Genomic DNA, 17442 nt, shown 5'->3' on the forward strand with positions numbered 1-17442 from the left:
CTGTCTTCAGACATTCCAGAAGAGGGTGTCAGATCTCATTACAGATGGTTGTAAGCCACCATGTGGTTGCTGGGATTTGAACTCAGGACCTTCGGAAGAGCAGTCAGTGCTCTTAACTGCTGAGCCATCTCTCCAGCCCAATTTGTATGTATTTTAAATGTGTCTATGTATTCCCCTCTACTGTTCTCTGCCTGCTTCCTGTGAAAGGGGGTCTCTTTCTCTTTCTCTGAACCTAGAGGTAGGCTGGCAGCCAGCTCCAGTCATCCTCTCACTTTCGTAGCTCCTCCCCACCACATGGTACTGGGATTACAAGCACATCTGTGAACAGGTCTGGCTTTCTTTTCTTCCTTCCTTCCTTCTTTCCTTTAATTTAGGTACAGGGACCCAAACTCAACTCCTCATGCTTACACAGCAAGTCCTCTAACCCACTGGACTATCTCTCCATCCCCCTGTGTGTGAATCTTACCCTACTGAATCCTTACTTTTGGCTCTCAACTCAATTCCTAAGAGTGAATTATTGGAAAAGTCAATTGGATTGAAGCCATATTGTAGAAATCTTAGTAACGAAACTATAAATCTTCTATTAAATGTTGTCTTGCTATTCTGTTTTTCAAGATTAAAAATGTTATTTTGATATAGGTATAGATAGTAAAACAAAACCACAAAAGAAAGGGCTCGGGACCAAGCTCAGTTGGCAGTGTACTCAGCAAACATAGGCCCTGCATATGATCTCCACTATTGCAGCACTGCATACTTGTGATCTTAGCACTCAGGAGGATCAGTTTAAGGCCATCATTGGCTACAGAGAGTTCCAAAGACACCGTAAAAGAGACTAAATGAGACTTTGCCTAAAAAAAAAATGTTTAAAATGTTCTTCTATGTATTAATGTACTTTTCCATTTAAAAATATAATTGAAATCCTCCCCATACCTTGAAGACTTAATTCTGTAGCCCTTTTGAGGTCGTCATCTTCCTTCTGTTCCCAAGCCTCCTACAGAGAGAAGAACAGGAACAAGTGTTTAAAGAGGCACAGCACGCTGCTCTGAGAGCACTTGCTTGCCATGCCTTCCCTAGCTTTACAGCTATCTGGACTCTGACCTATGTGGAATAGAAGCTTGTTTCTTTTCAACACTGTCCTCTTAAAACATAACGTTGGGGTTTTTATTTCCTCTGGTCAATAACATTGTCAAGTCATTCAATGTGACTGTATGGCGTATTTTTTTTTTTAAATATAAAAAAATGCCAGGCACAGTGCTGCAGAAATGGCTCAGCAGTTAAGAGCACTGACGTCTAGAGATCCTGAGTTCAATTCCCAGCACCCACATGGTGGCTCACAACCCTCGGAAATGGGATCTCTTCTGGTCTGAAAACAGCAGCAGTGTAATCATTCACACCTAGCAAACTACTTACTTTCTTTTCCCTGGACTTAGCATTTATCACCCTTTATGGTACAGATGTAAACACTGCTACACTGCAGATTTCAGACAACCTACAGTGAATATACTTATTCTTTTTCAATAACTACTTATAAGTAGTGTAGAACACAACTGGCTCTCCTGAGCGGATGATGAACACTTCCATCCAGGAGACACTCATACCCTGTGTGTGACAGCAGAATGAGCAGTATCCCTACAGGTTACCGAGCCATCTATTTCTACTTTATTCTAACTAAAGAAACCAGATCCACAAGACAGGTTTGGCAGCAATACTAAATGAAGACCCTTGACTGTCATTTTTCTGAAACAGCAAAGGTATTCTTAGGAAAAAATATAAGTAGGCTGGGCAGTGGTAGCACACACCTTTAATCCCAAGCATTTGGGAGGCGGAGGCAGGCAAATCTCTGGGTTCAAGGTCAACCTGGTCTACAGAGCATGTTCTAGGACAGACAGGTCTACACAGAGAAACCCTGTCTCAAACAAAACAAAATAAGAAAAAAAATGTAAATAAAAATGTTTGAGCCGGGCAGTGGTGGTGTATGCCTTTAATCCTAGCACTTGGGAGGCAGAGGCAGGAGGATTTCTGAGTTCAAGGCCAGCCTGGTCTACATAGTGAGTTCCAGGACAGCTAGGGCTGTACAGAGAAACCCTGTCTCGAAAAACCAAAAAACAGGAAAAAAATAAAATGTTTAACTGCCTTTATGACTGGGGACAAAGTTCAGTAGTAAAATCCTTGTATAAGGACCTGGGTCCCATCTCCAGCGTCACATACATGTATCTTATTACACTGTAAGTAGAAAAGCACTGCTTATAAATAAAAGGTTAGAAGAACCGATTGAGATTGTAAAGGAGCTCTTCTCAATCTTAGTTGTTCATTAGAATCACCAGGGAAGACTTTTAAAATCTAGATTAAAAGAAAGAGAAATCCAGATGCCCAGTCCATATCCAAGGTTTATCCTTTAAAGATTTATCAGTATTAGGACAATTCAGGCATCAGTATTTTTGGAGCACCTCAGGTAACTTTAAAACATAATCAAGATTGAAAAGCACTGGTCTGCCAGGTGGCTGGGGTGCTCACCTTTACCACCAGCCCTGGGAGGCAGAGGCAGGCCAATCTCTCTGAGTTCAAAGGCAGCCTAGTCTACAGAGATAGTTCCAGGACAGTGAGAACTACATGAAGAAACTCTTTCTTGAAAAACAAAACGACAAAAAAGCAAAACAAACAGACAAAATAAGGGTCCAATCACCAGAATTTAAAAATTATTAGATTTTAGATATTTGTGGTCAAATAATTTATAGTAAAAGAAATATTGTAAAAAAAATAACCAGGGCTGAAGAGATGGCTCACAACCAGAAAATAACCAAACAATAATCTACCACTCATAAAATCATGGTGAGGTACTTGTTGACAGCTTGCAGAATAAAGCTAATGGAATAATCTTTAACATCCCTATAGCATATAACATGGCCAACAATATTTTATTCCATTTTAATAATAAAAACCCTACTAATTTAATAACTGTTCCAGTCCAAACAAGCCCAAATAATTTTTTTCCAATAACTAATTGTATGTAGCTATCTAGGAGCAATGAATGACTAACACACAGTAAATGATTAACACGCCAGTCTTTGTGATTCCACTCCTGGAAGCATGGAAGCAGCAGCAACAGGAAGAAAGTGTCTTACTTGCTCTTGAAGGCTCTGAGCCAGTGCTTGCTGCAGCTCCTGCTCTTCTCTTTCCCGGTCTACGTCATACTGCTGGAGCCAATCAACCTCTCCCTGAGAGCCTTCTGGAGTTTTGTTTTCTTTATTCTCATCACAGTCTTTTGTTATCTCAGTAAAACTAGCAGGACCTGAAAAGCAAAACATTATTTTGGAGAAACCCTGAACTTTGTGGACTCTAGTGACACCTACTGTTAAGAAAGAGTAATTTACCTTGCCCTCATTAACACTATAGGTTAGGGTCTAATGTAGCTCAGGCAGGCCTAGAACTTTCTAAGTATCTGAGGATGGCCGAGACTTTGACCTCCCATCTACACTTCCTTGATGGGATTACTGTACACACCATCATGCTTGGTTTGGGGATGCTGGGTTTTGTGCATGGTGGGCACACAGCTACTAAACAAGCTACCAAGCTACTATACTCCCAGTTGTACTTAGAATTTTTTGGGACAAATAATTTCATCTTACCACATCTATATCAGGGTTTCTCAGGCTCAGTATCATTAATAATTTGCATGAGGTGCCGATGAGGCCTTTTGGGGAGTGGGAAATGGAGAAGTGTGTATGCTGTAAATTTTAGCAGAATTCCCCAGACTCTCTGAGATAGGAGAGCCACCTTACAGGAATTAAAGATCCCTTTCATCTATGGAAATGGAAGTGGCTCATGCCAGAAGTAGTCCATGTCTCTCTATTTGTGACGACCATTCCAGGGCAGCAGAGAATGCCCTTGATTTAGAAGCACTGACCCACAGAATGGTTCTGAAAACAAAGAATGACTATGACCAAGTGATATGCATTATAGAGTGACTAACAAGAGCAGGGGAATACATTGCATTAAGAGGAAATAAATACCTCAGAAGAACACCATCAGCTTTTTGGGTTTTGTTATCCTGAGGATACACTAATTATTATTTTACTTGCATATAAAGTAATTTGAAATTAAGACGCTCTGACTCCACAAAAATCTAGAAAATAATTTTGCGATATCGCTCTATGACTTCCATGTCCAAATGTGAGGGCTTTAGGATAACTTAGAAGCTGCATGTCAGTAAAGGCTCTGGAACACATGTTTTGTGTAACAGATACTTATCTTGGTGAACCTTACCTGGCTCAGTGATTGTTTTGGACTTCTCAATTTCCATAGCATCTGGATTTTCAGGCATTTCTGGAATATCATCTTCTGCAAAGCCGGTGTCCGGACTGCTGGTTGGCTTATCATCATCTTCAGGGCTAAGTACCGGCGAAGCTTCTCTCCTGCTTATCTCTAACACAGCTGCCAGCACCTCTTCCTCACTCATTCTGTCAAATCCTGAGTTCTCCAGTTCTGCCTTCCCAGGCTCTAATCTGCACAATTTCAAATCCTGAAGAAGAGCATTACTTTTACAAGAAGGCAAAATGTCCATTAATATACCCAATGTCTACCAATATGAATGTCAATCAATCAATATAGCTAATGCTCAACACTATATCTAATATACTCTAGAGTTTAAAGTGGGAACTGGGAGGCTAGAAAGATGGCTACACACACAATTTAAAAATAAGAGTGTGGAACTGAATTTGTGTGCTACCATGTCTGGCTTCTGTGGTGCTGTTGCTCACACCCATAGCTTCATGTACTAGGCAAGCACTTTACCAACTGAGCTACAACTCCAAACTGAACAGTTTTGCTTGATTACAACAGTGCCAAGTATACCCTTTAAAGAAATGTGGAAGGTAAACACTGCTAAAATAAAGTTACTCAAAACAATAAGTTAACTGGGTGTGGTGGTGCATGCCTGTAATTCTAGCACTTAGAAGGCAGAGGCAAGAAAACTGTTGTAAGTTCTAGGCCAGCTTGGGCTATAACATGAAATCCTGTCTCAAAAAAGCCCAAAAATCAAAAGATTAGTCAAAGGTAATAAGTACTAGATATACATGGATTATACTGTAAACATTCTTTTTATTATCCTAAATATTCTATTTTAAATGCTGGCTGGCAGAGTCAGATTATATAGCTCTGACTGGCCTGGAACTACTATATGAACCAGACTCACAGATAGCCACCTGTTTCTGCCTCCTAAGTACTGGGACATCACCTAGTAATATTGTCTAGTCTTAAATGAGAAAAATGAAAACTACACAAGATTATATAAATCATAAAAATATATGGAGTTCCTTTTATTCTAGGAGAATTTCTAGTATTCTTTCATATTCCAGGGAAGCAATTAGAACCCTTCAGCTCTCCACTAAATGCAGACACTATTGCATATGCCAGCAAGATTATGCTGAAAGGACCCTGATATAGCTCTCTCTTGTGAGGCTATGCCAATGCCTGGCAAATACAGAAGTGGACACTCACAGTCATCTATAGGATGGAACACAGGGTCCCCAATGGAGGAGCTAGAGAAAGTACCCAAGGAGCTGAAGGGGTCTGCAACCCTATAGGTGGAACAATATTGACTATCCAGTACTCCCAGAGCTCATGTCTCTAGCTGTATATGTAGCAGAAGATGGCCTAGTCGGCCATCATTGGGAAGAGAGGCCCCTTGGCATTGCAAACTTTATATGCCCTAGTACAGGGGAACGCCAGGGCCAAGAAGTGGGAGTGGGTGGATAGAGAAGCAGGGCGGGGGGGGGGGAATAGGGGACTTTTGGGATAGCATTTGAAATGTAAATGAAGAAAATATCTAATAAAAAATTAAAAAAAAAAAAGAACCCTTTAGCTCTGTTGTAAGATGGGACAACTCAGAACACAAGTAACTTCTGTAGTTCTATAGAATGATGCAAACACCTGAAAAAGCTTACTTTTTTGAAGTATTAATTGTAATAGACGATGCAGCCATGTGTTCACGATTCTCATTTAAAGATTACATTTCCTATAAAACACTATGATTTTCTCCTAAAAGCAACAGCTATCAAAATAAGCAAAGAGATGAAATGTAGAATGTGGAAGTTGTTCTGAGAGTGCTGATGTCATCTTGCCCTTTTGTGAGGAACTGGGAATTGAACCCAGAACCTCACACAGGCTAGCCAAGCGCAACATCACTTCAACACTGGCCAAATCCCCAGTAACATTAATTTCTTTAAAATAGACTACTATTTTTGGAAAGAGGGTTTTGTTATGCAGATCAGGTTGGCCTTGAATGAGAACTGCCTTCTCCTTTGTCTGGGATAAGCATTCACCATTATGCTCAGACAAAACTTGGTTTTTGTTTTTTTGTTGTATCTAAAAAAAGCACTCTTAAACAGCTAGTGTTTGCAACAGAGGCATTATGTTTGAGACCTACCTTGTCAATTTCTTTAATTTGCTGAGGCATTTGTTTGGATAGCTAAACTAAACAGAACACTGTCAGATGTTTTGATAAATCATTACTTACTTTTTCCACATCTTCCTGGTACTGTTCATTGCCTGGCAAATCACAAAGTCTCTGACTGAGGACCACAGAGCGTTTAAGTTCATCCTCACTGTCTGAATCAAGGCATGATGTCACGGAGCTCTTGGATTTGAAGGTGAATTTCCTGTAATTATACAAAAAAAAAAAAAAAATAAATAAAAATAAATAAAAATAAAAATCTGATAAACACTTGTCTGCTTTTTTATTTGCCTGTTTTTGATATATAAACACCAACACAAAAAGCTTTTCTATTACAAAAAAACTATTTAACAGAGAAAAATGATCAAAGTATTTTAAAAAAAGATTTATTTACATGTATGTATGTATGATATATGAGTACACTATAGCTGTCTTCAGACCCACCAGAAGAGGGCATCAGATCATATTATGGATGGTTGTGAGCCACCATGTGGTTGCTAGGATTTGAACTCAGGACCTTCAGAAGAGCAATCAGTGCTCTTAACCACTGAGCCATCTCTCCAGCCCCAAAGAAAAGTATTTTAAGTATTATCTTTGACACCCTTCTAAAGAGCCATAGTTTGAAAATGCTTATGCTACTGTGTATTACCAGTAAACTTTGTGCCTTTTTCTTTTAATGACCAATTCTAAATGTAGTTTGTTACTGTCTTTATAAAGTAAGTATTCTATTAAGTCCATAAGGTACAGCAACTAATCAGCAAATTTTGTTAGTCTTTCTACATAGCCTTGGCTGTCCTAGAACTTACATGGTATGTAGACCAGGTTGGTCTCAAACTCACGGAGATCCACCTACCTATGCCTCTCAAGTGCTGTGACTAAAGGCATGTCATCATACCCTACTATAAACTAGTATTTTTGACAAAAGCACATGAGAGCTATTTTTTGATCTTTTATATTATGTTCTATGCACTTTTAAAATGACAGTAACAATCCACTTATTTTATTATTTTGAGATCAGACTTCTGACAACCTGTCCACTTTCTAGAACAGACATTCCAAAATGAGAAAATAACAACAAAAAAACTCCTGAGAAAAGCAGGTCTAATCCCTATGTATCAGGACATGATGTATTCCCAATACTACAGTGATTTCATAGGAAATGAGTTATGAAATAAGGGAGGATAATTACAAAGAAAGGTCAGGGGGAGAAAGAACTAAAAGTTGTTTAATGTAAAGGCAAATAGTACCATCTTCAAAACAGTGCAGCTGGGCACTGTAGTGAGCGAGCATTTGTTTTGGCCTCACTAGGCCTCAGACTCGAGACCTGCCTGGGTTATATAGCAAGATTTTGTCTGAAAATAAAACACAAAACCCAGTGTAGTACTGATACTTACTTAGAATGTGGATTCACTTTCCTTTGTAAATATGTGTGTGTGTGCTCATGTGTCAGTACGCTCCAGGCTGGGTGCCCTAAGTTTGTGGAAGTACTGGAGGTCTCTAGAAGGGAGCGCCAGATCCCCCTCAGCTAGGCTGTAATCTATCTGACATGGGTACTGGGATGTGAAGTTCAATGCTCTGGGAAGAGTAGCAAGTACTTTTAAAGATGGCTGAGCCATCTTTCCAGCCCCACAATACAAATTCTAAATCATTTGAGAAATATGTAACTGCTCAAGATGTATAAAATAGCATAACATGCTGGATGTGGTGGCGCATGCCTTTAATATCAGCACTCAGGAGGCAGACAAGTGAAGCTCTGAGTTCTAGGCCAGCCTGGTCCACACAGTAAGTTCCAGGACAGGAAGGGCTACATTGAGAAACCATCTCGAGAAACCAAGAGAGGGGGCGGGGGTGTGGGGGGGGAGGGGGGAGAGGGAGAGAAAAGAGAGAATGAGAACAGCATTTACATATTTTAGAAAAATTTCTTCAAATATGGTTAAAATTTTAAGAGCTAACTGGTTAAAAGGGCAGGCTCCAGTCTCATTAAAACTCATTTCCGTGAGACGATTTTTCAGTGATAGCCGATGAGATGCTACTGCATCAAAGGAGGAAATGGCAAAGATCAAAGAACAAAAACTTTCTTTGGTGGAAGTTAAACAAATATTCTATAGTAAAAAAATGAAAATCTGAAAACTACAATTAATTTATTCTTTTTTTTTTAATTCTTTTTTTTTTGTTTTTGTTTTTTTTACAATTAATTTAAATGTGAAACTGTAAATAAATAGACATGACACTAAGAAAAAAGGAGAGTGCAATGAAAATCAAGAGCATAGCACAGAAACATAGATAAGGAAAGGAGGCCAGCGGTGGCATCAAGACTGAAGCCTCCTGAGAAGCTACACAGAGGCAGGTTTTCAGTATAACTTAGAATTTGCCAAATTAGGCCCCCACCAATGGTTTTGGTACAGAGTCTTAGATAGCTCAGGCTATCTTCAAATGGTTTTGGTACAGAGTCTTAGAGAGCCCAGGCTATCATCAAACTTGTTGTTTGTTTGAGGATGGTCTTGCTTTCTGTCTTTACCCCCCGGGTGCTGGGATTATAGATGTACACTACCATAGTCAGCTTTAATTAGCTTTCTTAATTTTTTAATTTTTGATTCATGCTCATCAAGCAAACCTCGATGTACTTTTTATCAAATACTTTGTTAAAGGGAGGGTGATACCTAAGATGTTTTTATGATGGTTGAATCTGACAAAGAACATTACAAAAGTACTGATGTACAGTGTTAGAACTCAACCTTGTTTAAATCTGATTTGCATGATGGGTCTTATAGATCCTATTCACCCTTTATTAACCAACTTTGAACTTCTCATCCCAGTAGAACAGAAGGCTGTGACAAGGTGCGCTATGTCCAACGAAACCATCTGTTTCTTGCAACCACCGTGATCTGATACATAAAATACAGTCCATTAGTGATGACAATGTTTATAGAAGGCAACTTGTCTGTGACAGTGAAAAATGTTTGTCCTGTAAATGCATCACTTGCTTATGTTAAAATAATTTTTTTTTCTTTTAAAGTTTATTTTATTTTTTTGTGCCTTGGTATTTTGCCTGTATATATGACTGTGTGAGGGTGTTGAAGCCCCTGGAACTGCAGTTCCAGGCAGGTGTGAGCTGCCTTGTGGGTGCTGGGAATTGAACCCTGGCCCTTTGGAAGAACAGACAGTGCTCACTTGCCTCCACTTGCTTACTTTCTAAGCAGGAAATGGTATTGTTCATTGTATCTGCAGAGCAGGCAAGAGTATTCATAATGGTATCAGTTCAGATTTCTACTCATGCTAATCATCTGGTTTTATTGTATTGAAAAATGATTACAGTAAGAAAAATGTCTTAGAAAAATTTTATGGTCACACAAGTATCAAACAGACATTTAAAGAACAAAACTGTGTTTTTCCTAAAAAACATAAAAACTTTGAGATGTGAAATTTTTAGGGAAAAAAGAAAAGGTTTAATCAAGAATTTCCAGTGAATTCTTAAAGGAAGCACATTTTGTTAGTTGCACTCTAGTGCTTATTTGCTGTTTCTGTGCAGAATTCTTCCTGTTATGTCAGAGACGGCAGCACCGGGTGTCCGCTGTGAGGAAGGGGGCTTTGCACAGAAGCTGTTTTACCCTTTTAAATCTTAGAGGCAGTCAGTTCTTCAGAGCTTTAGGATGAAAACATCATTTGCTTACAAAGATAGTTTAAGAAATGTAAAACAAAATTCTGGAATGTTTTTTTTTGACTGCTAAACTGGGTGCCCAGGTCCAATCTAAGGCAGACTCGGATGTCCCCAGACATGAGGAATGTGGAGTAGCAGGCATGCAAAAGAAACAGAGGAGAAGGGGTGGGCCGCCTGCAAGACTCAGGCAAGCCAAGTCCTTACAAAGACAGAGTTTGCGTCCGTAAGAAAAAGAACTCACTTTGAAGGTGCAGAAGGGCTGGTGATGCAGGAATTCACCATTTGACAGGCTCTCAATGGTCTAGAACTATCAGAAAATTGGAGAATATATAATGTATACAATTGCATCATTAAAGGTAGATATTTAACTGGTAAAGCTAATTACTCTACACTAAAAGTGTCATCTTATTCCCTCCTGAAAAGTAAACAATATTTCAAAATAATACTAACCATACCATCTCTGGCTCTCCTTGCTCTAATTATTGAAATAAACAGCTTTGCCAATCAAGTCAAGTGTAACACATGAGAAGAACTTAGGGGGAAACCATCTTATCTTATTTATTTTTGAGCAATAAAATAATAATAGCTCTCAGTTTATTGAGATTTCCTAGATGACAAGCATTGAAAGTACTACTGCCCTTAATAGTCACAGCAGATTTTCCCACAGATAAGCTGAACTTTCCAAGGTCTTAAAGCCACCAAAAATGCATTAAAATATAGTCCGCTTCATTTCAGATCATTGATCACAAGATATGTAATACAGTCAGAGGGACTAACAGCTCTACCAGCAGAGGGCAGCCTGCACCAAGTAAAAACACTTCTAATAGCGGAAAGAAAAACAATTACACACACTGAAGACTCTAGGCATATGCTTTGCTAGTAGACTCTTGAGGATTTTGTATGTAAACTTACATGATGTAATTTATAAATCCAAGAGAAATATATCTTATGAAATTGCATCAATTAATTTGGGGAATTGTTCCATTTATTTTCTGTAATGTCTAACTCTAGGCAAGAAACAGTCCTTCCTTGTTCTTTTTGGAAACAGAGTATTATGCAGCTCACGGTGGCCTCAAACTTCTACATAGCCTAAACCGGTATTGAAGCATCTTCTCTGCTTTAGGCTGAAATTACAGGCATATACTACAATACCCAGCAAGGCTTGGCTTTTTTAATTACTAACCTCAGTGAAATTAAGGATTTGAACAAAATTCTCAGAAATTATTTTCACTCTTACAGCTTCTAGGACTTTATGATTCTACAAAATTACTGTTCAAGTATGAAGAATATCTATAGCGTGGGGCTCCAAGTAGAGCAAGCCTGCAGGAGAGCACCACAGTCAGAAGTTCTAAGGCCTCAACACGTATGATGACAGACACAAACAGAAAGCAGAGGGGACTTCTTTTTCTCTGAAACACTTCTAGGAGTCATGTGAAGTTACTCATATTGGGCATAATTTACAATCAAATTTTTTTTTAGGTGGGCTATAGTATAACATTTGATTTCTCAAATTAGCATGTTCCAAAGAGATGAGGCATTTATTAAGAACATGGATTCCCAAACCTTACTCAGATCTAGAACCTGCAGAGAAGAACACAGAAATAAAGTACATTTTACTTATATTCTCAAGAACACCAAATGGCTTTTTTTTTGGTATTCTAAAAGAGTAGCAACACTCCCTCAAAAAAGTATCATATTACAAGAGGAATTTGGAAGACTTTGTAAGCATTTTTTCCAATTACTTCTGTCAGATAGCACTTTATTAAAGCTCCAAAATAATACAGAATGAAAATCTTTTGGGTTTGATTTCTTTTCCTAAGAGTTGTTACCTAGCTTGGTCGATCTCTGAACTACTGTATTTCACAAGCAAAGGTAAAAGCACGGTGTCTTACATTGCCACGGGTGCGCTCCACCCAAGGGTGACCGGCGGCTTTGTGCTCTCAGTGCAGTGGGAGGCCAGGGTCAGGAATCTTGGGATGATGACTTGCTGTCCGAGCTTGTTGTTAAGTGAGAGAGCCACATTGAAGCTGTATCGCTTCAAATGAAGGATGAGGACCCTAAAAACACAAGAGAGTGACTCTGCTAGTTCATGTGGAACACAGGTATCTGTCAGACAAGTTTTCACTTACAGAATGCATTTGTTCATGTTGGGTGATGATGGCCAAGCCTTTATGCCTAGCTCTTGGGAGGCAGAGGCGGGTGGGCCTCTATAAACCTAAGGCCAACCTGGTATACACACAGCATTCCAGATCAGCCAGCACTACATAACCAGACCTGTCTCAAACAGCCTCCTGCACACACACACACACACACACACACACACACACACACACACACACACACACACTTGGCCAAACTAAACATATTTTAAGGAACATTTACTAAATATTTGCCATGCAGAAAGGAAGGTGTTAGGATATAAATAAGAATCTTGGATCCAGTGATTCATGAAGTTTAGATCAAGTATGTATGAGGCTCCTAGGAAAATCCTCCACCAATAAACAACACACAGTAGGCTAAAGAATTAAAAATTTAAGTATGTCTATTCATCTTTGGTTAATCTTAAATTATTTACTTGACTGTTATACATTTAAAATAGGTTATATATGATCATATGGTAAAATGTCTGTTAGACTAAATATTACATAGTAACCTTTATGCATAATGGTGACCAACATTATTTTAAGAAAATCTTTTTTTATAGGATCTTAACATAAATCTCTGACTTGTCTAGGACTTTCATTGCAAGCCAGGCTGGTTCTGAACTGTGATGACCCCTCTATTTCTGCTTCCCGGATGTGGAGATTATAGGTACATGGCATCACACCCAGGCTTTGTTACTGACAGACTTTACTTTGTATTCCAGCCAGGCCTTTAACTTATTATATAGCCTTGACTCATGGTAATTCTCCTGCCCTAGATTCCCACATGCCAACTCCCTGGTATTTCAAGATTAGTTATTTTTATATATTCTGAAGATAGGGTCTCATGTGGCCCAGGCTGGCTTCAATCTTGTTATGTAGCTAGGATGATTTTGAACTTTCAGTCCTCCTATCACTGTAAGGTTTATGCAGTGCCTGGGATTGAATTTAAGGTTTCCTGCGTGCTAGGTAAGCATTCTCTTGACTGAGCTCATTTTCTAGCCCTCAAGATTATTCTCTTATTTTACTATACTTATTTTGCTTATACACACAGTGTCAGTTCTCTCCTTCTACCAAATGGGTCCTGGAGAATTGAACTCAAGTCACCTAACCTGGCAGCAAGCACCTTTCTCCTTTGAACCACTTTGCTGGTCCTACTTCTCTTATTTTAGAAGCACTTTCTTTACAGAAAACTAAAAGGAAAAATAGAAAAATTTCCCCTCTAACAAAAGCATCATATAAAGCATTTGCATGGTCATCTAGTCTGAGTCTAAAAAGGCTTTTAGCTCTTTAGAAACATTTTTTTTTGTTGTTGTTATTATCACCGCAGGGTAATGTCATCTAATTTCATCTAACTTCTGCCTGATGGATTAAATATATTTCAAAGCCTGTAAGAACTTTTTGTTTTGTTTTGTTTTTCAAGTCAGAGTTTCTCTACAAGGCCATGACTATCTTAGAACTTATCCTGTAGCCTAGGCCGGCCTTGAACATAGAGCTCTGCCTGCCTTTGCCTCTGATTGCTAGGATTGAAGGTGTGTGCCATCACTGCCTGGCAAACTTCAAAATTTGAAACTCAAAAATCTTATATTTAAACTACAGTTTGGGTAAAAAACTGTCTCCCTTTAGAAAACTATCTATTCTTTCTGTACAGGCTTCTATCATAGATGCCATAAACTAAACAATTTGCAAATTGAAGTTACTGATTATATTTTTCTTTATGTGGGATAGGGCTCTAATTTTACAACTCAGAAAGCTGAAGTAGAAAGTTCAAGACCAATCTTAATGAGTATTAAGACCCTACCTCAAGACAAAAGCTTAAAAAGACGGTGGTATGGCTCATGTAGAATGCTTGCCTCCAGTGTATACCCCTCCTGCCAAAAGCTAGAATTCATGGCCTCCTAATTTATAACGTAAAAGGATATACCAATCCCAGTTATTAAAGAGACTAAAACTGATGCCAAACTCTAAAATATTTAACTAAAACTTCAAAGAGTCAAAATAAAAGCAACACGAAAAGAACAGATGACCATCAAGACCAGAATATACTTATATATAAAAAAATAACAACAATAAATCCATATGGGTGCTGGGAATTGAATCCAGACTGTCTGGAAGAACAGCAAAACACTAACTGCTGACAGATGACCATGAAGATGAGTCAAACTAAAGGTGACAAAAGCATCAGACCTTTCAACAATGAAAGCAGCGGGCTGAGAGACAGCACAAGGCAGAGTGCTTGGCCAGTGAGAGGCCCTGGTTTCAAGTCCAGCAGCAGAAAGATTGAACAGATAACTAGACCTAGTTGTGCACACCTGTAATTACACCACGGGGGGACAAAGACAGGAGGAGTGCTGCAAAATGAAGGCCAGCCTGGGCAACACAGTCTGGCCAACAGAATAAGACTGTCTTTAAAAACTAAACCAAGGCCTAGACACAAAGCACCGACCCCCCCCCCCAAAAAAAAAAAAACCATAAAATAAAAGTAGACGGGCTGGTGAGATGGCTCAGTGGGTAAGAGCACTCGACTGCTCTTCCAAAGGTTCGAAGTTCAAATCCCAGCAACCACATGGTGGCTCACAACCATCCGTAATGAGATCTGACTCCCTCTTCTGGAGGGTCTGAAGACAGCTACAGTGTACTTACATGTAAGAAATAAATAAATCTTTAAAAAAAAAAAAGTAGACAGTGGTTTGGAAGGCTGATAATTAGTATTTAAGATTCAGAGACATCTATTTCATATAACAAGTTCAGAACAAATTAACAGAATGCAAGTATACTACTGGGGAAAAAGAAATCTCTTTTTCTTAGCTTTTTTTTGTTCCTTCCCACAAGATAGGGTTTCACTGTGTAGCCCTGGCTGTCCTGGGACTTGATCTGCAGACCAGGTTGGCCTCAAGATCAGAGAGAGCTGCCTGCCGCTGCCTCCTGAGCGCTGGGATTAAAGGCATGCACCACCACTGCTTGGCTAATTTGAAACCTTTTTATTTTATGTGCATGGATGTTTTTCCTGCATGTAATGTCGGTATATCACCTATGTTCCTGGTGCTGGAGAAGTCAGAAAAAGTAATCAGATTTCCTGAGAATGGAGCTACGGACAGTTTTAAGCTACCATGTGGGCTGGGTGTGGTGGCTATCCCAGCACTTAGAGGCAGGCAGATCTCTGTTAGAGCCCAGCCTGGCCTACAGAGTGAGTTCCAGGACAGAAAGAGGCACACAGAGAGACCCTATATAAAAAATAACAACAATAAATCCATGTGGGTGCTGGGAATTGAACCCAGACTGTCTGGAAGAACAGCAGCACACTAACTGCTGAGCCATGCTCTCCAGAACCACCTCAGGATTCCACCTTCATACAGTGAGTGACAGGAGTAACCATTGCTTTGTCTTCATATTTCTTCCTCCCTCCCTACTGCTTCATAACATTCATAGTCTCTTAAATTAGGGAAAAAGGAAAAAAAGAACCAGAAAGAAATAATACTGCTATAGTAATTTCTCCGAGAACTTATTTTTGAGAAAGAAATGCATTATAGAATGTAAAATAACTTTCCCCTGAGGCCTAGAGTTCCAGAAACTACATTTACAGAAAATTGAAGATAATAAAAGAAAGTAGAGTTTTCTGGTGCGGACAGAGCACGACATAAATATTTAATGTTAATAGCCATCTTGCTTGTAGCAGAGATCTAATCTTAGAAAGCTTTAAAAGCTATTTTATAACCATATCATAATTTCTACAACTAGCTTAATCCTATGATAATATAGTATAAACATGATATAAATTAATTTTATCCAAGGCAGAAATTAATCTTATGATTATAGAAAACCTACTAACTTATAAAGTCCTTTGAAAAAGAAATAGGAAAAATGAAGTAAGCTGCTCTTCCTATGTATATAATGTGTCTGCAGCAGATTTCAGCTGATTTTTTTTTTTTTTTTTGGTTTTGGTTTTGGTTTTTTCAAGACAGGGTTTCTCTGTATAGCCCTGGCTGTACTGGAACTCACTTTGTAGACCAGGCTGGCCTCGAACTCAGAAATCCGCCTGCCTCTGCCTCCCGAGTGCTGGGATTAAAGGCGTGCGCCACCACGCCCGGCTCAGCTGATTTTTAAGAGAGGAAGGAAGACTATAGCAAACAAAACAAATGACATCTCTAACCTAAAATTTCAAAATCACATATGCTCCAAATCTGAAATTTTTATTGGAGAACTTACATAATGCTACAATGAAAAACTCCATACTTACTTTGTGTGACAAGATGTAAGTAAAAACACAGGGATATTAAAAATAGCATATAAAATTAGCTTTAGACTATGTATAATGTATATATGAAATGTACTTAGACCTGTACACATCCCTACCCTGAGATTTTATTACATATATGCAAATATATCAAAATACACTCATGGCTCAATGATTTCAGAAGGGATACTTAAACTATGTAACTTGTAATATTACTGAAAGAAAATTCTAGAGCCAGTGTTACTAACTGCATTCTCTTTTTGTCATCTTCCTGGGATTCAAAGACCACGTTTTTCACAGTATTCCAAATTTTCTTTTTCTTTTTAAAATTTTTTTGAATTATTTATTTATTATATGTAAGTACACTGTAACTGTTCTCAGATACTCCAGAAAAGGGCATCAGATTTGTTACGGATGGTTGTGAGCCACCATGTGGTTGCTGGGATTTGAACTCGGGACCTTCGGAAGAGCAGTTGGTGCTCTTAACCACTGAGCCATCTCGCCAGCCCCCAAATTTTCTTTTAAATTTAAATTTTTTATGTGCTTGGGTTTCAATCCCTTGAAACTGAAGCTATAGATGGCTGAGAGCTACAAAATGGGTACTAGGAAATGAACCCAGGTCCTCTGCAAGAGTAGCTGATGCATCTAACCATTGTGCTGTCTCTACAGCCCTCCTCTTTTTCTAGGTGAACTTTCCTGATATTTAATTCATAATGTTAAGCCATTATTCATGATGTCATTTAAATACGTTCGTTTGCTTACTTATTGGGCTTAGGGATCAAATGTAAGCCCTTGTAGAGATCAGGCAAACATTGTATCTCCACTGGTTTAGGAACATACACCTTTTAAATGGCAGTCAAATTTACCTGGGCAGCCTGTTAAATTTGTGCCTGACAAGAGCACATTTTCCACCACACTTTTCACATGAGTATTCAAGTTCTTCTGCCTATAAAAAGAT

The 17442-nt window shown here is 38.8% G+C and overlaps 1 protein-coding gene across 6 annotated transcripts in view; it reads right to left on the reverse strand.

The window, feature by feature from the left end:
- Usp37 (ubiquitin specific peptidase 37) overlaps positions 1 to 17442 on the reverse strand; it is a 108777-nt gene that overhangs the window by 14055 nt on the left and 77280 nt on the right. For 4 of the 6 annotated variants that reach the window (XR_373256.4, NM_176972.4, XM_006496057.4 and 1 more), the window contains 7 exons: positions 17351 to 17430; positions 12002 to 12166; positions 10351 to 10416; positions 6515 to 6656; positions 4264 to 4519; positions 3123 to 3289; positions 931 to 991 (listed from right to left, as the gene is read on the reverse strand). Coding sequence is in view for 5 of the 6 variants with exons in the window: in NM_176972.4 (NP_795946.2) it covers positions 931 to 991; positions 3123 to 3289; positions 4264 to 4519; positions 6515 to 6656; positions 10351 to 10416; positions 12002 to 12166; positions 17351 to 17430 (937 nt within the window). In the remaining variant the exon portion in view is untranslated. The remainder of the gene's footprint in view (positions 1 to 930; positions 992 to 3122; positions 3290 to 4263; positions 4520 to 6514; positions 6657 to 10350; positions 10417 to 12001; positions 12167 to 17350; positions 17431 to 17442) is intronic. The other 2 variants (XM_030254923.1, NM_001310662.1) reach the window with 1 other exon arrangement.

Source organism: Mus musculus, chromosome 1 (assembly GCF_000001635.26).
Source record: "Mus musculus strain C57BL/6J chromosome 1, GRCm38.p6 C57BL/6J".
Taxonomy (NCBI): domain Eukaryota; kingdom Metazoa; phylum Chordata; class Mammalia; order Rodentia; family Muridae; genus Mus; species Mus musculus.